This window comes from Furipterus horrens, unplaced genomic scaffold (assembly GCF_987537825.1).
Source record: "Furipterus horrens unplaced genomic scaffold, mFurHor1.1.pri manual_scaffold_9, whole genome shotgun sequence".
NCBI lineage: Eukaryota > Metazoa > Chordata > Mammalia > Chiroptera > Furipteridae > Furipterus > Furipterus horrens.
The window spans coordinates 73854459-73877387 of NW_028327179.1; the positions used below are offsets into that span (position 1 = coordinate 73854459).

The 22929-nt window shown below is 37.2% G+C and overlaps 1 protein-coding gene across 1 annotated transcript in view; it reads left to right on the forward strand.

Annotated features, from left to right (window-relative positions):
* Window positions 1-22929, forward strand: part of IQUB (IQ motif and ubiquitin domain containing) — an 85799-nt gene that overhangs the window by 25788 nt on the left and 37082 nt on the right. The window contains exons 7-8 of the mRNA XM_090286775.1: window positions 9638-9848; window positions 16946-17121. Coding sequence (XP_090142901.1) covers window positions 9638-9848; window positions 16946-17121 — 387 coding nt within the window. The remainder of the gene's footprint in view (window positions 1-9637; window positions 9849-16945; window positions 17122-22929) is intronic.

A 22929-nucleotide genomic window follows, 5' to 3' on the forward strand; every position in this document is an offset into this window, starting at 1 on the left:
TACAATGCAACAGGTGCTACAGCTCTACCTAAGACACACAGGGAAACAAACACAGGAGCCTGTCAAGGTGAGGAGACAGAGAACTATGGCCCAGGAGATGGAATGGATTGAGGTTCCAGTGAGAGAACTAAGTGACGAGAAGATAGCCAACCTAACAAATGAGGAGATAGCCTGAGATGGAGGTGCCTCACACACCCTAGGCTTGGTTGGAAGCTGCTTTGTCCAGCAGAGTCTTAGTGACCATGGCGGAACAAACTCTTACCCAGGACACTTTATTATGTCCGATGAACAAACTTTTACCCAGGACATTTCATTATGTCTGGGGGAAGGAAGGTGGCTGCCTCTCTAGTGGAGAACAGCAATTAGACCTTCTTCCATCATGCCTTTTATTGAGGAGGATACACATGAGAGATACAAGGTCAAGATTCATGAATCATCAATAGTTTGGAGGTGTTAGGATTACAGTTGACAGTAACAGATTACATGCACTAGTACAGAGGGTACAGTGACTAGTCTGTGTCAGAGTCTATCAAACATCTTGACGCCACACTGGCATTAGGTGCAAAGTTTCATATATTCCTATCTAGAGACTGGTTATGTTATACTACAGAGTAAGAAAGCAGAGCAAATTCTAAAGCATAAAAGCATAATAAGCATTTTTCAAATCTAATTTTCATGGCAACCCTCTGAGTGGTTTTCGGTCATGTTCCACACAGAGCCTTATGTTGAGACTTAAAGACAAGCATGGCCGGGATGCCAGCAGCAGTCATGTTCAGGCCAGGGCTATAGTTTACTAAACCATGAGGAGCGGTTCCCCACAATAGTCAACCTAACAGACGCAGAGTTCAAAACACTGGTGATAAAGATCTTCACAGGCTTGACATATATCCTTAAGTACAGCAAGTGCATAAGGGAATAAGTGAAGATTATGCTAAATGAAATGAAGGAAAATCCACACAAAACCAATAGTGAAGGGAAGGAAACTGGGGTTCAAATCAATTATTTGGAACATAAGGAAGAAAAAAACAGTCAACCAGTACAAAAGGAGGAAATAAGAATTGAGAAAAATGAGGAGAGGCTTAGGAACCTCTGGGACAACTTTAAATGTGCCAACATCCAAGTCATAGGGGTGCCAGAAGAGGAAGAGCAAAAATTGAAAGCTTATGTGAAAAAATAATGAAGAAAAACTTCCCAAATTTAGGAAAGGAAATAGACATACAAATCTAGGAAGCACGGAGTGCCAAAGAAGCTAGACCCAAAAAGGACTACACCAAGACACACCATAATTAAAATGCCAAAGGTTCAAGATAAAGAGAATATCTTAAAAGCAGCAAGAGAAAAGCAGAGAGTTACCTGCAAAGGGTGGCCTATAAGACTATCAGCTGATTTCTCAAAAGAAACTTTGCAGGCAAGAAGGGATTGGCAAGAAATATTCAATGTGATGGAAAGCAAGGACCTACAACCAAGACTACTCTATCCAGCAAAGCTATCATTTAGAATGCAAGGGCAGATGAAATGCTTTGAAGAGAAGGTAGAGCTAAAGGAGTTCATCATCACCAAGCCATTATTATATGAAATGTTAAAGGGACTTACTTAAGAAAAAGATCAACAGTATAAACATTAAAATGACAACAAATTTACAAGTATCAACAACCGAATCTAAAAAGTAAAAACAAAACAGAGTAAGCAAACAACCAGAACAGGAATGGAATCATAAGTATGGGGATCATTTGGAGGGTTATCAGCTGGGAGGGGGAAGGAGGAGAAATGGGGACATGGTAGAGGGACTAAGAAGCATAATTGGTTGGTAGAAAATAGACAGGGGAAAATGAAGGATAATATAGGAAAGGGTGAAGCCAAAGAACTTATGTGCACGACCCATACACATGAACTAAGGCAGGTGGGATTGCTGGAGGGAAGGGAGGTACTGGGAAGAGGGGAGCAAAGGGAAAATAAATTGGGTCAGCTGTAAGAAAATAATCAATAAAATATACTTTAAAAAATTTTTTTACCCCGCCCCTAGCCTTTCCTCCCTGATCTGCAAAAAACAACACACACACACAAATACTCTGCTCCTTGTCTCTCAGAGCCAGATGCCACCTGGCCAGCTCCTGGCTCTGCCAGTGGGCACAGCCTCGATCTCTGACCCCGACTCCTCTTAGTGGAAACCTAGGGGAACTCAAAAGTCTTTGCGCACTGCCAGTCACCACCTGGGGAGCCAAGCCAGCCAGAATTCACGTCTCTCCCGTTTCTCCTCCACGATCCTCACCAGACAGGTTGTTCCGAGGTGGCCTTCTCTGCCACCAGCAGCACCAGAGCTCAACTCTTGACGGTATCCAGATGTTAACTGAGATGCTGGGTCCATAATTAGACAAAACTACAAACTGATCTCAGGAGCAAGCAAGCGCAGCCTCCTCTCACTCCTCCGCTGTCTTCCCTCCTCTGGAAGAAGACATGGATTTTTTCCCACCATTTATTTTTTAGACTTATGTCAAATGAAATTTCTCATGAATTTTGAGTCTATTTGCCTAAAATAGTTTTCTTTCCTTTTCAATTTAGCTTGAAACTGACTGTCTTTACTTCTCCCCTTTTAATCTTTAAAAAAAAATTTATTTTTTATTGTATTTTTCTATTACCACTTATCCCCCTTAAACTCCTCCCTCCCCCACAATCACCACACTGTTGTCCATGAGTCCTTTATACTTTTACTTGTTTTCTCCACGCCATCACCCTCATCTCCCTCCCTGGAACTGTCAGCCAGGTCTCTATATGAATCTCTTTCTATTTTGCTTGTTTGTTCAGTTTGTTCATTAGATTCCAAATATAAATGAACTCATTTGGTATTTGTCTTTCTCTGACTGGCTTACTTCACTTAGCCACATCCATCCATGCTGTTGTAAAGGGTAAAATTTTCTTCTTTTTCATTACCAAGTGGCAGGATTCTTAATAAAATTGAACAATGCGAAGATGGACACAGAAGCTGAAATGTCAAGGCAGAGTTGAAAAAGAGCTCAGAGGAGCCTGATTAGAGTTTGGTCAAGGAGGGAATCTTTGTCAATGGGAGTCATGTTTTACTGGTAGCAAAGACAGTCTTTATCATCAATCTCTCCCCAATATAAGGAACAAGAAACCTAAATCCTCCTAATTCTTCCCTTTCCCTCAGGGAATCCCAAGTTTTTTGTGTAATACCTTTGGTCATTTATTAGATTTGTACCCCTATCCCTTGGCCTTAAATCCTGTAACAGTAAAATCACATAAGGAGGTTTCCAAGGTAATTGAAATCAAAGAGATGCTAAAATCTATTTTCTCTAATATTTAATATAGCCATTTCAACTCTTTTATGCTATGTTTACATAGTCTATCTTTCTTCATTTGAGAGATTTCCCTAAAAGCCCCACCTACTGACTTTCACTTGTCTCATTGACCTGAACTGTGTCACATGACACTCCCTGCTTTGAGTGTGTTATAAATACTTTTTAAAAGTTACATATTGTTGCTCCTGAATAAAACTGAGGTTTACTTCCAGCCAAGATGGAGACCTAGACTGACATGCTCCATCTCCCTCCACAAAACAAGTGGTAAGAGAAGGAAAACCAGGGATTAAATCAACAAATCGGAACATAGCGAAGGAACAAACAGTCAACTACTGAAGAAAGAGGAAACAAAAAGTGAGGAAAATGAAGAGAAGCTCAGAAACCTCTGGGAGAACTATAAGCGAGCCAACATCTGAATCAGGGTTACCAGAAGGTGAAGAAGAAGAACTAGAAATTGAAAAATTACGTGAAAAAAGAATGAAGCAGAACTTCCCTAACTTGGGGAAGGAAATAGACTTACAGGTCCAGGAAGCACAGAGAGTTCCAAACAAACTGGACCCAGGGAGAACCATGCCAAGACACATTATAATCAAAATGTCAAAAATTAAGGATAAAGAGAGAATCTTAAAAGCAGCAAGAGAGAAGATGAGAATTATGTACAAAGGGGTCCCAATTAAGTGTCAGCTGATTTCTCAAAGAAGACTCTGCAGGCAAGAAGAGATTGGCAAGAAATACTCAAAGTAATGAAAAGTAAAAACCTACAACCAGGATTACTCTATCCAGAGAAGCTATCATTCAGAATGGAAGGGCAGAGAAAGTGCTTCCAGGACAAAGTGAAACTGAAGGAGTTCATTAGATCCAAATCACTGTTATATGAGATGTTAAAGGAACTTGTTTAGGAAAAAGAGGATCAAAACTATGAACATTAAAATGAAAACTGTATCACAACAACCAACAACAGAAGCTAGGAAATTGAAACAAAGACAAACTAAGTAGGCAACGAGAGTGGGAAAGGAATTATAGGTATGGGGAACATATTGGGGTGAGGTCAGTGGGTAGGGGGAAGGGGGAAAGGGAGGGAGATGGTACAGGAATTAAGAAGCATAGAAGGAGGGAGTGGAGTAGATAGGAAGATGTTGAAAAGAACTATGTGCACAACCAATGGGCATGGACTAAGTGAGGAGGGGGTGAATGGGGGAAGGGGGGTCAATAGGTGGATGGGAACATAAGAAAAAGAAATTGGGATAACTGTAACAGCATAATCAATCAAACATATTTTTAAAAAGACAGGTTTTATTAATAGGGAAGTAGAAGACAATAGATATAAGGTTGGGACAGTAAAATCTCTACAATACTTTCCAAGTTTCAATAAAATGACATTAAAGGGATAACAAAAAGTATAAACATATAGGAACAAAGAACACATGAGAAGAGAGAAGAGTAAATGTCAGTTGATTTTTTTTTTTAAGTTGTAATGCAGATGGAGAAGTGTTAATTACTTCCTTGAACAGAGGAAGTAAAAATCTAAATGTCTGCCAAGGGGGATGAAATCAAGGACCAAATGAATTTATCCCATAAAAATCTTGGAATGTGAACTGGAGGTTTTGTGAGAGATAGAAATGAGATGCGAACTATAAATAGAAGGATTGGTTAAAAGCCAGTATAAGGAGTACATTTCCATTTAATCTCCTTTTGTCTTAATTGCTTTCTTTCTACTTGTATCATGTTTATTTTATTCTTGAGTTGTTTGAGTTCAATGCTTTGTATTTATTTTAAACTTTTCTTGTTTCAGGCAAGATTATGTGTGATTATTGATATTTTTGTATTGCCATCTCATTTTGTTTTTTACTTATTATTCATTCTTGTTTTCTTATTCTTTTACTAATCTTCCTACTTTTTTTGACTTGACTATACTTTTCATCTTTTTGTTCTTTTATAGTTCAATATAGATACTTTATTTCTATTTTCTTAGTGATTACTCCTAAATTTTTTATTATATATTTATTTTTTATTGATTTTTAAAATTTATTGATATTAGAGAAAGGGGTCAGGGGAGAGAGAGAGAGAGAGAAGACATTAATTTGTTGTTCCACTTATTTATGCATTCACTGGTTGATTCTTGTATGTACCCTAACTAGAAATCAAACTTGCGACCTTGGTATCTTGGCATGTTGGGATGATGCTCTAACCAACTTAGCTACCTGGCCAGGGCTTCATAAAAAATTTTAAAGCATCTTATTTTTTTAATACCAAGTGCATATTTAATTAGGTTCTATATCTTTTCCATAAACAAGTCAGGACCTTAGCAGGCCTTCTTTTTTTTCTTTATTTCCATCTTCGCCTTCCTCATTCTTCCTATCCAGTGAGGATTTGATCTAGAATTATAATTTTACATAAATCTATATAAAATTTATTACATATTTATAATTTACTAATTTATTATAACTTCAGATTTTTTTATATATTTACATTAATATACTGTATATGAATTTTTCAAATAAAATGTATTCAACTTAACAACTTTTTTCTGAAGTTTTTGCTTGTTCTTTATTCCCCTTTAATTTATTCTTGCTAGAGCACATTCTGTAGTAATTCTTTCAAATTATGCATGGGAGGTATACTATCTAAGTCCTATTGAATGATCTTCATTCTTGAGTTTTAATTTGAATGGGTGTAGATTCATATTTATTTCAAAGTAATTTTCCTTTATAATTTTGAAACCGTATTTGATTAAAAGTCTGATATCAATCAGATTCTCAGCTCTTTATTTCCCCTTTCTAGAAGCCTTTAGAATTTTCACTTTACCCTTAGTAATCTTACTGTGATGTGCTTGAGACTTGATGATGGACCCTTTCTAACTGACAGCTCCTTTCTTTAGTTTTGGGAAATGTTCTTTTATTTTTAAATTACTTTATTAAAGTATAGTTGAAACCATATTATAATAATTTCAGGTGTACAGCATGGTGATTTCACATTTATATACCTTACAATGTGATCACCACAATAAATCTAGTAACCATCTGTCACTTACAAAGTAATTATGATATTATTAACTATATTCCATGTGCTGTACATTACAGCCCCATGGCTTATTTATTTTTAACTGAAACCTCATAGCTCTATTCCCTTTTCACCTTTTACACCCATCTGTTCACTCCCCTCCCCTCTGGAAACAATCTGTTCTCTGTATCTATAAATCTGTTTCTGTTTTATTTTGTTTGTTCATTAAGGTTTTTTTGTTTTTTGTTTTAGATTCCACATATAAACAAAATGATACAGTATTCATCTTTACCTGTCTGACTTGTTACATTCAGCACAATACCCTCCAGGTCCATCCATCTTCTACTATATTTCTGGTAATTTTTAGAATCTATGTTCTCATCCTATCTGGAGCTTGTATCATTTATCTTACATGTCTCTTAATTATTGCATTTATCTTACATGTCTCTTAATGTTCCTTCATTCTTTCTAATTATTTTTTGACCATTTACCCTGCATTTGAAAATATTTTCTTGCTAAGTTTTATGCTTACTAATTCCATCCTAGGATCTGTGCATTTTGCAGATCAGCTTACAATACACTACTAGTTCTTGGTCAATGTCTGTTCTTCCCATCATAATACAGCTTTGCTGGGCTCATGGCTGCACCACTAAAGACCGCATTTCATTACCTCCTTTGTATGTTGCTGAGACCAGTAACTAAATGTAAGGGGAAATAATATGTGGCACTATGAAAGTGACTGGGTTGTAGTTCTTTTGTTCTTTTCCCCTTTCTACTGGCTGGAAGATGATAAGCAGTGTACCAAGCACCCAAGACACAAAAGTGGGAAGCCATCTGTTGAATATGTCAGTTTCCTTCCAGCCTTAAATTGTTTACTCGTCGGCAGTCATCCGTCTCGAGAGACGATGGTGTAGCTTCTTAAGAGTCTATCTGCACCGCCGAGAATGGTTGTGCAGTCCGACTCAGGAGTGACACGGTATCTGTCTCCTCCCGTGTTGAATTGACATCTTGCGATGACACTGGAGTGTCCTCTCCAGTGAAGCTGAAGCTACAGAGCCTGGGCAGGGTGATATGGAGGGTCTGCTGTTGCCCATGCAGCAGACCCCCCCCTCTCTTCGCAGCTGAAGGGTCCAAGGGAAAGACGGAGTCAATACAGCTTGGCTTCAGGTGCGCCACAGGAGTTGCCGGTATTGACTACAACGTCAAACCGCCTTAGGGACTCCGGCTCCGGATTTTCTGTCGGGGTTTACTCCCTTAGCCTTTCCCCTGAAGAGGTATGCCGCAAGGCAGCGGAGGTTTTTTGGAGTCAGAGTTTTCCTTCTCTGATGTGCCCTGACTGGAAGATCGAACCAGCGACACTTAGCTCGCAGGCCGACGCTCAATCCACTGAGCCAAACCAGCCAGGGAAAAATTGTTTACTAATCCCTGGATTATGATGTGAGAAGGGAAGAACTTATACATTGTGTAAAACAACTGTGTTTTAGTGTCTTTAATAAGTTTAACAAATTTAATAGCACTCAAGCTAACATTCTATTGATTTGTATAATTTCAAAAGTAAAATTTTGTCACAATCTTTCTTGATACTTTTATATTGATTCAATATCCATTCCTTCTTCTCTAAAAGTGTTTATCTTGTCTGGTCTGGTTTTTGTTGCTGCGTTTTGCCTTACCTCTAGCAGGGGGCTTGTAAAACTTTGGCATTGATCAGAAATATCTGGAGAACTTGTAAATATATCTCATCTGTGCTCCACCCCACAATTTCTGATTCAGTAGCTGCTGGGAGAGGGGAGCTGAGAATCTAACAATTTTCCAGGTGATACTGATACTGTTGGTCTGGCCATCATGCTTTGAGACCCACTGTTCTAGTAATTGTTTCAAACAAATGTAATTAAATTCTTGTTTGTTAAATGAGTTGTCTTTTACTTTGTTGACTTTTCTCAAATGTTTGGTTTTTCTTGGGTGTACCCTCACAGTATTTGAGATTTTTGATGTCCAGTGTGTTACAACATATTTGTTTACTACATTCTTACCCAGTCGTTTTAGGGGATGGGCAAGGCTGATTCTGGGAGAGAGCTAGTTTTCTGGAGAGCGTCTTCTATTCATCCTGAGTGTCACCAGTCTTCTGGGACCCTAACTCCTTTTGCCTAGAAGCAGGTACTTCTGTTGCTCTTAACTAAATTGTTTTTGAGGAGCCTGTCCCTCTTGCTTTTTCAGTCAGTCACCTTAGTTGCCCGAGAGACCCTTCTGCTCATGTGATCCACCAGTTTGGGGCTTGAAGCAATCTTAGTCACTTCTGTATTTTCTAGTTTGCCTACCCAGTGTATGATTAGACTTCTTCAACTTATTCCATCTCTTTCCTTTCTTAAGGGGATTTTTCAGTTTCTCTTCCTTTGGAGGACTCCTTTGGTATGATCCAATGTCATTACTTATTTTTGCTTATATAATTGTCTTTAATTAACAGGGATTAGAATGAGGTAAACGATTATATCAACATATTCTCTTCCATCTTGATCCAGCTTCTCCACATTTTATTTTTATTTATGAATTTGGTAAATAAAAATATAAACTTCTCATCTATATTGCAAGATTTTTCGAAGACCTAGTCCTACAGTAGACACTCTGACATATTTATATTTCTCACAATTTAATAAATACTTGTTTGCTCAAGTCTCCCTTTTATCTAATCTGTCTTTGGTGATATCCACCACATGACCTACTGCTATATATTTAGGAAATACAATTTTAAAAAAATGAGTGTATGCTTTGACAATAAGATAAACTAGAGAGAATTATTATTCAATAATAGACATAATTAATATAACAATAATAATATTTTAATGGAATTTATTAGGGTGACATTGGTTCATAGAATTATATAGGTTTTAGGCATACAACTCTACAATAATAGTATTTATTGGAGATTTGCAATGTACCAGGCTTAAACTAAGCACTTTACATACATACTGTTACTGTCACTGTTTTGCAGATGAGAGACAGCAAGTAACTTACTCAAAACCAAAGAGCTAGTCACTAGCAGAGGGAAGATTCAAACTAAGTTTTACTCTAGATCCTGTGCTCTTAAGCATTGTACCGTCTGCCTTGTGTGAAGGTGTATTTGTTAGATTTCAAAGTCAAATAGCTGCTGTGCATTATCCATATTATAATGTACTTGTATGTGAGAATATCTGCCAGAGAGCTAAAACTAAACTCAAAGTTTTTCAGTATTGATTGAATTGGAGTAAAAAATAATCAGTTTTGCCATTCATTATTGACTGATAAAGTTGATGGTAAATACTTTTTATTTCTTTTTAATTTAACTATAGGTAATAGTGTTACAGACTTACTATAGAAAATGGCATGCAAAAATTGTGGTAGAAAATTTAAGAAGACAAAACATGTTAAGGTTGAAGTGGGAAGAACAGGAAGAACTAAGAAAGATAGGAGAAAAAGAAGAATGGATGAAATTGGACTATAACCGGAGGCATAATCCTCAAACAAAAGAAGACTTTGAACTTCTGTATAATGCCCTGGAACGTAAGTTTGAAATAGGCTTTGCATAAAGTGTTAATTTTATACTTTTTCATTAGTAGGAAAAATGGGTCTACTACAAAAGGAAGACCTTATTATTTTAGGAAGATGTCTTGGGAATCTATACTAGACAATTAAAAATGATGAATAAGGTCTTACAGTTGGAACAAGAATTAAGGCTGAATTGAATTTGGAAATGCTTTTATATTAACAATGGGTAAATTATGCAGACTTTGTATATTATGTCATTTGATCCTCATTCCTGTGAGAGAAAGAACTATTGTCTAATATGGGTCTTAGACAGTCTTGGGAGTTTGTGAACTCAGAGTTGAATTGCCTCCAATTCCTCAGTCTGGCATCCTGTCTCTGATTCTGCTCTTTAGATGAAGTGCTGGGCAATACCTTTAATTCCCTCCCATTAATCATAATATACGTATATATTTTCTACACATTTGATTTTTATGCCTCATTTCTTTCATACAATGTGTGCTAGTCATTGACACAATTAGAAGCTTCAGTTACTCAGACAAGCCAAGAACTCTCTACTGAGGGCAGTAGAGACATTGTTCTTCTTGAAGTCTGTCGCAGTGCCTACCTTCCAATCTCAGCTTAAATGTTGTCTGCTCAGAGGCTTTTGTGACTGACAAGACAACTTGTATATAATATTGTCATCTCAAATTCTCATTGCACCCCAAACTTTTCACTCATAACACCATAATTTGTAGTGATACATCTTTTGTTTAACATTAACTTTCACCACCGGGTTGTAAACTTTGAGAGAAACGGATTTTTTTAATGATCTCTGTTTTTCTGTGCTTAGCTCATATCCCAACAAATATTGGTTGAATGAATGAATAAATTAAGGGGAAACCTAAGAATGTAGTAATGCAGCAATTCCTAGCTTCTGCTTTCTCAGGAGTACCTGCTAGAATGGAAGTAACTGGAACAGAAGAATTTTTCTATTACCTTAGATACAAGAAAGTAAAGAAGTTTGCCTCGTGTGATGGCAGAAAAATTTTAGAAATTAAAAATAGCTTTATTTTTTGTTGTTGTTGAATTTTTTTAATCCAAATAAATAAGTCTTTGACTTCTATGATGATTAATAACATTAACTTTAAACAACATTTTTTAACTGTAACTTTGTTTCTTTATACATTACTTGTGGATATTATATGTGTTCTGTTACTCAAGTCACTTTTTCCTCTCTAACTGGATTCAATTTTTGGTGTTGAACATTGGACATATTTTAATAGCTATGTGAAAATGCACCATTTACTGAAGATGATGCAATTCAACAATATGTCCAACCAGTAAAATTAATGACTCTATCTCACCTGCAAAATTTAGGAATGTAGCAGTGTGTAACAGTTAAGCTTGCTCCATAGACCTGTACATCTGCTTCCTCTTTCTCCTAATTGTTGACCTATGCAAATACTTTCTGTTTTATTTTAAATTTTACTTCTCTCTCCATTTGCTCTGTCAGGTGAAAACAAAGGTTATTTCTAAGTTTGGTAGTTTAACAGGGAGCACTGTTAGCAAGGTGTCTGTGAAAGAGTGTACTGATAATTATAAAACTAAGTTCTGTTACAGCAGAACTCTATTCAAATAATATTCAAAATTCTTATGTGTGAATTAACCAGAGTATACCATTGTTACTATACCCTGGCTGGTTTGGCTCAGTGGATTGAGCGTCGGCCTGCGAGCTAAGTGTCGCTGGTTCGATCTTCCAGTCAGGGCACATCAGAGAAGGAAAACTCTGACTCCAAAAAACCTCCGCTGCCTTGCGGCATACCTCTTCAGGGGAAAGGCTAAGGGAGTAAACCCCGACAGAAAATCCGGAGCCGGAGTCCCTAAGGCGGTTTGACGTTGTAGTCAACACCGGCAACTCCTGCGGCGCACCTGAAGCCAAGCTGTATTGACTCCGTCTTTCCCTTGGACCCTTCAGCTGCGAAGAGAGGGGGGGTCTGCTGCATGGGCAACAGCAGACCCTCCATATCACCCTGCCCAGGCTCTGTAGCTTCAGCTTCACTGGAGAGGACACTCCAGCGTCATCGCAAGATGTCGATTCAACACGGGAGGAGACAGATACCGTGTCACTCCCGAGTCGGACTGCACAGCCATTCTCGGCGGTGCAGATAGACTCTTAAGAAGCTACACCATCGTCTCTCGAGACGGACAGCTGCCGACGACGACGACCATTGTTACTCTGTTTAACAGGTAACTGTGCCAAGTAACAGGGAATATACTACTTATTAGTAGTATTAACTTAAAAAATTACTTTCTTTTCTTAAGCCTTAGTTTCTTCATCTATAAAAGAACTTAATAATCTATGACATATCTATGTCAGAGGGCTATATAAAGTGAAAAATGTAAAATATTACATTTATGAAAGCACTTTAAAAAGTACAAAGACCTATGCATGTCTGAGTAACTGCTATATGGTAAATAATTTTATGCAGATTTTCCATATTAAAGTAGAACAAATATATATTTTATTTCTACACATGATTTATATGGAAGAAAATTAAAATGAAATTTCTTATATAAAATACATATCTCTTTTTTCTTATAATCTTACAACTATAAATTTAAGCTCTCAGAATAATAATTTTTAAGTCTGTTTTGTTGTAGTTAAAATTTCTGGTTCACAAGCTCAATAATTTATACCAACCACTCTTCTATTTAATAGCATAGGTTCAGTCCATGCTCTTAACTCCAATATTTGAAATTGCTGCCCTCTTGTGGCAAATAGTTGCAATTGCATAGTTTGAGTTACATTGCCTGATATAAATTTTATAACTTTTCCTCTGGATAATCTGTCCCTTAGTAATTAAGTGAAATGATATCAACTGAACAAATGTATTTAACTATATAAGATAATATAATGGGTCATCTACAAGCCTATATCCATGCAACAATGTTTGATGTTTATGCCTTTTAACATTTTTATCTATTAATTATTCATTCATTCATTCATTCATTCATCATTCATTCACTTATCTGTCCATTGATCTAAATTGTCACTCTTATCTCAAATTCAGCATAGGGGTCAACATCTTTGGGAAACCTTTCTCAACAGCATGAATAGAGCTTAGAGCCTCTTTTCCTTGCCCCATTAATCTCTGTACACACCACTCTCTTAATTGTTGACATTTTTACCTGTGGCATCTGATATGTCTAGTATGTGTTGAATTAAATCTTCTAACTTTTGCTTTGTTTTGACTTAACTGTGTTTTCTGCCCCTACTCTAATTATTACCTCTTGATCTCAAGGTATCTTGACTTCCAGCTTCTGCAGACTCCCTGGGCCTAGTTCACTGACATATCTGGCCCTGGCATTTCAGCCTGAATCTTTCTTCATTCTTGACTTTCAGGCTTCCAGTCTGTGATGAGAAATTTATGTATGTATGCATGAATATATTTATTTATTTAGTTATGAGAATTTTTAAAAGAAGATGCATATGAACTGGCAGTGATGGAAAAAATATTGAGTGTTATGATATTTTTTATTTTTCAAATTGCAACTAGATCTCAGAAATTTTAAAATGTGTATGAACTTTAAATACTAGTCTTATACTTCCATTTTATAATTGAACTTCAGACTCTGGAAGTTAGTCATCTGTAAAAGAAGATAAGTTAAGGAGATAAATGTATTCTTTCAAATGAACCAATTCTTTTAATATCATTTTCTTTAAAAAAATACTGGGTTATATGGGCTGAATTTTGTTCCCCTAAAATTCATATATTGAAGTCCTAATCCCCAGTATATCAGAATGTGACCGTATATGGAGATAGGGCCTTTAAAGAAGTAATTAAGGATGAGTGAGGTCTTATGAATGGGATGTAAGCCAATTTGACTGGTGTCCTTATAAGAAGAAGAGATTAGAAAACAGACATGCACAGAAAGAATATCATATGAAGACACCAGGGAAAGATGGCTATCTACAAGACTAGGAGAGGCCCTCCAAAGACACTATCCCTGCCATCACCTTGATCTTGAACTTCTACACTCCAGAACTCTGAGGAAATAAATTTCACACCCATTAGTCACCCATTCTGTGATACTTTATTATGGCTGCCCCAGCAAACTAATATATCATTCCAGTTTTAAAAATCATCTGTAGGAGATGGCAGGTGTGTGGCTTAGCTACTGTGCCCTGAAGGGCAGACTGAAGGTCAACCTAAAGGTTCCTTGTGTAAATTCCAGCAAAGCAGACAAAGATCATATGTGATCATTTGCTGCTCTTGTTGTGTTTATGCAAATGAACACGATAAATTAAAACTGGACTTAATGCAGAAAAATAAAATCACCCCTAGGGAACATATATTTTATAAAAGGGGGTAGAACCTCTCTTGTTTCCCTCAATGTCTTCTATGTATAGTTCTGGACATAGTCAAATGCAATATCAAATTAGTTTTGTCTAGCTGATCCTGATTCCTACGTTTTTCTATTTCTTATTAGTAGCTAGAACATGGTATATTTCTGACATCGTGTTCCATCCCTCATTATAGATCTACAGGGAGGTTGTTCATCTAAGGGAGAATATCTTGCTCTCTGAGGTTGGCAGAATATCTTAAATAATACCCTAGTGACCTAAATTTATTACTGGTCAGGAAGGCTTCTAATGTAAAATTAAGAATAAGCCTACTAGCATCATTCAATTTTTTTTTCTGCTTCCTGGGAAAATCCATATAATGAGATAAATATTTTCAGTTATTTTCACAAGCAAACAATTTTTATCTTCATTCATTTACTACCTTTTGGTATATGGAGTTTGTTCAATTTTTAGAAGTTCTTTCTGGTTGCTGGTCTTAAACGATAAGCTCATCAATCATGAATATCCTGGACTTGTATAACATTTAGCTCTTAAATTTACAACTCCTCTTTTTGGACAAATGAAGCTATACAGTGTTTGAATAATGTATTCCTGGTAAGGGACAGAGTAGATCCTTATAAGGAACATGACTGGCAAGTTTTTGACCTGATAAGGATGACTTCAGATTGAAATTTAAGAGGAAGAAAAAATGATCTGATAACACTGTAAAAGTAGATGTCATGAAAGGCAGTGGTTATAGCAGAAGAGGGCTAGAAATAATACTATGGCTTCAGATACATACTTTTCAATGCAGAGAATGGTGTTAAAGTAATCTGGCATATTAATAGAAGAAAATTATAATTTCTAATTATATAAATGATATATAAATGCAATATATCTTGCATTATCTCTGTAACATGATGAAAAACTAATCATGTCTGGAATATAACAAAGGAAGAGTACATTTTACTTGATTAAATCATACCTAATAGAAGATAAGGGGAAGTAATCTTATATGTCAAGAAAAGATGTACCCAAAGGAAGTCTTTAAGCCTAATGGTAAAAAATTTCAGGCTTTTGGGTAAAGATAAATGGAAAGAGAAGCAGACATTCTGTTCTTGTGGGAGGATTTTACAGCCTATCCAATTGCAGAGAAGCAAGGAAACATTAGTTCCTTCAATAAGGCATATGTCTTTCTCACTTTTGTTTGTACCATCAAGCTTTACGGAGTTCCTTTCACATGATAATTACTCAAAAATGGTTATTGGGTGTTTTTAACTGGCAAAGAAGTGATAGAATTTTAGCAGGTATAATAACCAGATAAGTGAACCAGGTTTTTTTTTAAGTTCAGAAAAAGTATAGGTTTGATTCTATGGCCAGAATAGAGTCCATAAGTGTCTAAAACTTCATTATTCTGACAATGTAATTATAAATTATCTTCATTTAAGAAGAACGAATTAGATGGCTACTAAATAAAGGTGGCTCTCTAGAGTAAACCAATGAATAGGTTCTCATTGAAAAGGACTGTAAAATTCAAAGGATGGCATATTTTTGAGAGGCAGAGAGCAGTCAATGCCATGGACCATGGGGTCAGACTACCAAGAGTCTGAGTCCAGGCTCTACCTTGGGCAAGTTACAGGGTCTCTCTTTTCCTGTTTCCTTTTCTGTAAAATAGGGGAAAATAGTAGCACCTAGTCACTGGCATGTCAGGAGAGTAAATGAGTTCATATATGCAAGAAGCACTTGGCACAGAGCCTGGCACATAGTAAGCTGCTGTCATTTTTATGGTCATGTTTAATTAGAAAGATGGGGCTAGGAATTGGGAAGAAAACAGGAGATGAAGTAAACAGTACAGTTAAAAAAACCTGATTTTTCTTTTAGTGCAGCCGTAAGAATAGAAAGGAAGTTAAGGCAAGGTCTGGCTATCCCTTGAAACCACAGTTCCTGTGTGGATTAGGGAAGAGGAGAATGAGACATCTGTTAGAAAAGGCTGATTTGTGGGGCCAGAGCATTCAGCATATTCTGATGTGTTCAGGGCTAAGGGGATCTTGAGTGAAGCTAAAGTTCCGCAAACCTGCATGGGTGGCAGACACACCTGCTGCCTTGGGGAGGAATCCATGGACATGCTCACCTAGAGGCATACATTGGTGTTATCTGTTCAGTATTCCCTCACTTATTGTGGGTGTTACGCTCTAGAACCCCCCACGATAGGTGAAAGTCAGCGAAGTAGGAACCTTACATTTATTTTAGTATTTATATATATTTTAAGGCCTTATAAACCCTTCCCACACACTTATAAACCACTGTCTGTCCCTTATTAACCTTTCCCACTCCTTAATTAACCTTTTTCACACTTTTATAAACACTACTTATGTTCTTAAACATATTCTACACTCTTAAACCTATGTAACTTTAACAACATACATATACAGTACTGTAAAACCCCGCGTTATAGCAAAAAGTCTGATAAATAATTAAATATAATATTTTAAAAAATCCTGCGATATAGTGAGGCTGCAATAAGTGAACCACAATATAGAGCGGGACTGCTGTACTGATGTCCTTTGGCTTCTGTTTGTTTGACTACTTTTATTGCTTTCAGTTTCTCAGCTTCTATTTCATCTTATTTTTAATATATCAGATATATAGTATGAATGATTCTATTCACATAGAATTTTATTTAAATTGATACAAAAATAAAATACTGCTTGTCAAGATGTAATGGTAAAAAAATACCCTGTAAAGATGTGGGATTTTAAAACTTGAATCTTTCATGTTAATCCCTTAGTCTGGCGACAAGAAGAACTGGCACGCATTAACCAATCTTTCACTGGAGCAAAAAGGAAAGCTGCTTTGTGTGAACTTCTGGACAAAGAGACCCAACTTATTGCTTCGATTGGGAGACATAGATATATTTCTTATATGGCAAACCAGGAAGCAATAATACAAGCTTTTTTGAATAAGGTCAGTGAAGTACCAATTATTTAAATAACAGTGTAGCCTTAATTTAGAAGTATAAAATAACAACTAAAATATTTACATTTTAAGAATTTTCATAAATTTTATTTAGCATTTTGGTGATGTATTTAAAAAAATTATCCCTATATTTTTCTTTCTTCTGACACTTCTTTAGATTTTAACTGCAACCTAGAATAATGATTGACAAGTAACATGAAATTAACATGTTCATTCTCAATAAAGGGACCAATGAAGGGGGAAAATATAAATACTTTCCTTGTAACTGTTCATTTAGATTTAGTCTGGCTATAGAAATTAGGTGAACTGCACACCCTGATAAAATGGAATATTAAATTCACAAAATGTCTTGTCTGGGGTGCCAATATAGTAAGCAGCCTGGGGAAAATAGCTATCAATTAATGTTTTTCTCTTGCTTACCAGGTCATTAACTGATTGGATATTTCTGGCCAAAAGGATGTATGATTATTGAAAACCATGAAAACATACAATTAAGGGAAAAACTAAAGTAATTACCCTTTTGAGGAGAAATTGCATATTTGATATTAAATAGCCCATTTCTATAGTGACCAATTCCCTTTTATAAACCTGACCTTTCCAAACAACTGAAAGCCAACCAGCCACCAAAAAAAAAAAAAAAAAAAAAAAAAAAAAAAAAAAAAAAAAGGAAGGAAGGAAGGAAGAAAAAGAAAAAAAGGAATGGAGTTTTTCAAGATATTCGTCTATAGGGATTCAAGTTGTACAATTCTTGTTTGAGAGCATTTGTTTTAAAAACCTATATATATTTTTATACTAGAAATGCCCTCTTCTTATCTTACCTGTATATTCTCTTATTTGATTTCAGTTTTTCTTGTGGTTTTAACTACTCTCTAAATCCTGGAATTCCCTATAGTTCCAGGTCAGACATCTCTTAGGAGCTTCCAAAATCACACATCCAAATGCCTACTGTCTTTGCTCTTCAGATGTCCCAAGAGTCCACTCCCAGTCAACCCCGAAGTCATAACATCTCACCATTCCTCATCCCACACCTCTTACTTTATCCTATTGCATGGTGCTCACATAGTTTATCTCTTGGAGTGTTTCATCACCTACTCAGTTGCTTCAGGCAGAAAGTAGGGCATTATTCTTTTTTACAAAATATGCTTTATTGATTATGCTGTTACAGTTATCCCAACTTCTTTTCTCTTTGTTCCCCTCCACCCAGTGACCCCCTCCCTCCAGTGGCCCCCTTTCCTTAGTCCTTGCCCATTGGTTGTGCATATAGTTCTCAACATCTTCCTATCCACTCCACTCCCTCCTACTATGCTTCTTAATTCCTGTACCATCTCCCTCCTTTTCCCTCCTTCCCCCTCCCAGCTGACTTCATCACAGTATGTTCCCCATACCTATAATTCTTTTCCCACTCTCGTTGCCTACTTAGTTTGCCCTTGTTTCAATTCCCTAGCTTCTGTTGTTGGTTCTTGTGATGCAGTTTTCATTTTAATGTTCATAGTTTTTATCCTCTTTTTCCTAAACAAGTCCCTTTAACATTTCATATGACAATGGTTTGGATCTGATGAACTCCTTCAGTTTCACTTTGTCCTGGAAGCACTTTCTCTGCCCTTCCATTCTGAATGATAGCTTCTCTGGATAGAGTAATCCTGGTTGTAAGTTTTTGCTTTTCATTACTTTGAGTATTTCTTGCCAGTCCCTTCTTGCCTGCAGAGTCTCCCTTGAGAAGTCAGCTGATAGTCTTATTGGGACCCCTTTGTACATAATTCTCATCTTCTCTCTTGCTACTTTTAAGATTCTCTCTTTATCCTTAATTTTTGACATTTTGATTATAATGTGTCTTGGCATGGTTCTCCCTGGGTCCAGTTGTTTTGGAACTCTCTGTGCTTCCTAGACCTGTACGTCTATTTCCTTCCCCAAGTTAGGGAAGTTCTGCTTCATTATTTTTTCACATAATTTTTAAATTTCTAGCTCTTCTTCTTCACCTTCTGGCAACCCTGATTTGGATGTTGGCCTGCTTATAGCTGTCCCATAGGTTTCTGAGCCTCTCCTCATTTTCCTCACTTTTTGTTTCCTCTTTCTGCAGTGGTTGATGGTTTGTTCCTTCCCTATGTTCCAATTTGTTGATTTGATCCCTGGTTTTCTTTTCCTCGCCACTTGTTTCATATGTGTTTTTGTTCATTTCAGCAGGACTAGCCTTCATTCCTTCCCCATCTTGTTTAAGATCTGCTGTTAGGTCTGTAAGCATTCATATAACTAAAGCTCTAAACTGTGCCTCAGAAAGATTTTCTATCTGCTGATCCATTAGATCTGATATTTCCTGGCAAGTCAGCTGTGTCACTGGGATCTCTATCATGATCTGTGCCATCTTGACAGTTTTGTGTTTACCTTTGCTTCCTGGGCAGGGTTGTCACACCTCCTACACTATAGGGGGCAGAGCCCCCTGCACTTGTCACTACTGGGCGACCCTTCTCACCACACTGTGGTGTTTTCTGTGGGGGTGGGGGTCCAAGGTGGATTCCTGCCATTCATTCTCAGCTGAAAGACTGGGAGCCTCCTCCTCCATTGCCATGTCCTCCGGCCCTCACAGTCCAAGGCAATGGGGCGGGGGGGGGTCTGCCTTCCTTGGAGTTGGAATCACAAGCTGACAGGTCTGGTCTGTAGCCAGGGTGCTCCCCAGGCGTTTCTCACCTCTTTTTAAATACAGGTATCTGTGCTTACTGCCATCCTGGTGCGGTCACCAAAGCTGCTGCCACCAGCACAGCTTGACCTCTCCGCCCTGGCTTCACCCTTCCTACCCATCCAGACAAGCACCAATTCTTTATAACTTCATACATTGGACTTCCATGTAGCTTTATTTTCTGGAACTTCTGGTTATTTCTGGTTTTGCAGTAGATATATTCTTTCTTGGTTGTGGAGGGAGACACAGTGTGTCAGTCTAGGCCTTCATCTTGACTGGAAGTCAAAAATAGCTCCAGGCATTATTCTTGACAGCCATCAGTCACCAACTTGTTTGTTCTATTACTTTAATAATCTCCTCAGTTCTTCATTGCTTCATTTCCAAACCCACTGCTACTGCCTGTAAGGAAAAGACTCTATCTTGGCACTCTGATGACTTCACATGTATCCATATAGGCCTTGTAGGCAAGGACTTGCACTGCAACTAATCTGAGTCTGGGCGGAATGCCTTGTGATCCAATTGGAACATGAAAAAATGGGAGGCTTCTGAGGATTTGCTCTGGGCAGCTCCTCTCTCCTGTTGCCCTTTCTCCCCTGGGAGGCTGTCATGAGACAGGGCTTATCTTGTGTGTGTGAGCTTGACATTTATTTAAATAATTCTGGATGTCCTCCTCATCTGGATTACTTTATATCTCCAAATTAGGCTCTTGGCCTCCAATTTCACTTCTCAATTCCCTTCTCCATACTGCTGCCACTTCATAGTGACCTCGTTAAATAGAGCTTCTGCCCCTGCCCCTTTCTCACTGCCTTTGGGGAACAAGGATTTTCATAAGTGATTCTCAGAATACCTCACCCACCCCACTGTTGTCTCCTTGTACACTTCTCCAGCCACACTGTTCTAGCCATGCTCAGTTAGTACTTATGCATCCTCAGAAAGATCATGAGCTGCTGATTCTTTTACATCTGGTTTTACCTCTACTTGGAACATCCTTTCCTTTCTGCCTCAGTAGCCAGTTATTTACCCTTTAAACAAGCTCAGATGCCCCTTGTTTCAGAAAGGATCCACTGATCCTCCTACTTTAGCCTGCATGGTATGCTTTCATGAGACTGTTTCACTCTTCTCTTAGTACATTGTGGTCAGTTTTTATTATATCTATTTACATGGCTGAATCCTTCCTAGATTCTGAGCTTCTAAAGGCAAGAGCTATTATTATCTCAGAATCCTCATATTTTAGCACAGAGCTTATCACAAAATATCAATAAATACTTGTGGAGAAAGGCAGGGAGGAAAAATCAGGGACAGAAATAATTGTATAATTTTATATTTAAGAAATTACACAGTATAGATACTGTCATTTCAAGTTATTGAGTATCTTCACTTGAGAAAAGATGAGTCTACCCCATGAAAGCCATACTATTCATACTTATCTGGATTCATATTTTAAACAGATTAATTCCTTAAGCAAGTTGCTTTATGTTGAATCTAGTTTCATCACTGGGAACCGTGTTCCTTATGTGGCTGATTATTAACCTCACCAAGGAGTACAACATGGACCCAGAACCCAAGTGTGTTTGAAGGTGCCTGAATACTCTGAGCTACCAATACACAGGAAAGGTGGGCAGCACCTTGTAAAGGATTTCCCACTTGTGCTTTCTCTGTTGCTTTGTTTCCTATAAACTATTTTTAAGTTCTTTTAAATACATTTACATTGTCTATTCTTCTTATGCTTTTGTACTCTGCTCACCACCCATACCCCAAGCTTCACGTCTAGCATCATCTCTAAACAGCTTCTGAATTATAAAGAGTCCAAAAGTAGATTAAATCCCAACATATAACAGTGACTGTGGAGCCAATTGAAGACCATTATTCTTTCCCGTGAAGTATATCACTCTAAGATAAGGTCTTTAAATCTCTCTCTCTCTCTCTCTCTCTCTCTCTCTCTCTCTCTCTCTCTCTCTCAAACACACACACACACACAAATAAGATTGGGAAAATTTATTCACAAGAATCCCCATTAGGCAGATTTTTTTTGTTTGTTTCATATAAATAACTTTGATAAATTGTTGAAGTTGAATCTAAGGCTCTGAAGGATCCACAGTGTAGGGAGAATTGTTTTGTGCCAGTAAAATGGAGTTGTCTTTTTTTTGTTTTTGTTTTTGTTTTGTATTGCCAGGAGAAAAAGAAAGTAAGAATACAGTTAAAAGGTAATGGGGTACCATGTGACTTCTTGTGACTTCTTAAGTTATATTACTAAATAAATGAAATATTAAATGCAAGGTGGTATTTTTTTCTAAGAGGAGAATGAGAATAATGACCAGGTTTTAATGTCCAGACTGATTCAGCGCAGCACACAAAGATGCAAGACCAGAGATTGAAGGAAGGGTGGAAAAGTTAGCCAACAGAATGTGTACATAGCACGGGTCATGGGTTTTTTTTGTGTGGGTCATAGGCTTTAGAACTATAGTTCTAAATCTGCAGTCACCCTGGATGATATACCAGTTAATATCACCAATCCCCAGGCTAAGATTTAGAGGAAATGGATATTTTGGCTGGTACAAGGGAATTTTACCTCAGTTTTGACCAAAGTGCTGTATAGGGCAAGAAAAACACAACCCCAGAATGGAGCAACTACACACAAGGTCATTCCACAGTCCATCACATAACCTAAGTAGTGCAGTCTTTAAAAACATTGACTAATGGTGGCTTTGGGCCTGCTTTTAGCCTGTTATAGTAAATTATAAAGTCTTTGTTATTTGAATACAAAATCATTTTAATCATCTTTTTGTATATGGTATCATAGTGAATATCATAGAAAACAGTTAAGAAAGATTTTATAGTAACATTTGCAAATACTCATATAATGTCTACTCTTCTTTATGTCTGTCCTCCTTACCACCTCAAGCTCCCATGCCTAACGTTGCCTCTAATATTCAGGAGCAGTCAGTGTTGAGTTCATAAAACTTGAAGTGATTTATTAATCTGCCGGTTTTTTTATTGCTAAGGAAAAAATAGCTTTTAATTAATTCCTGAAGCTAGACAAGGTTAGAGTTTTTTCAAATGTCAAAAATAACAACCAGAGCCATAATGCAGATTTTAAGATTCATATTTTGCACCATAGTATATAG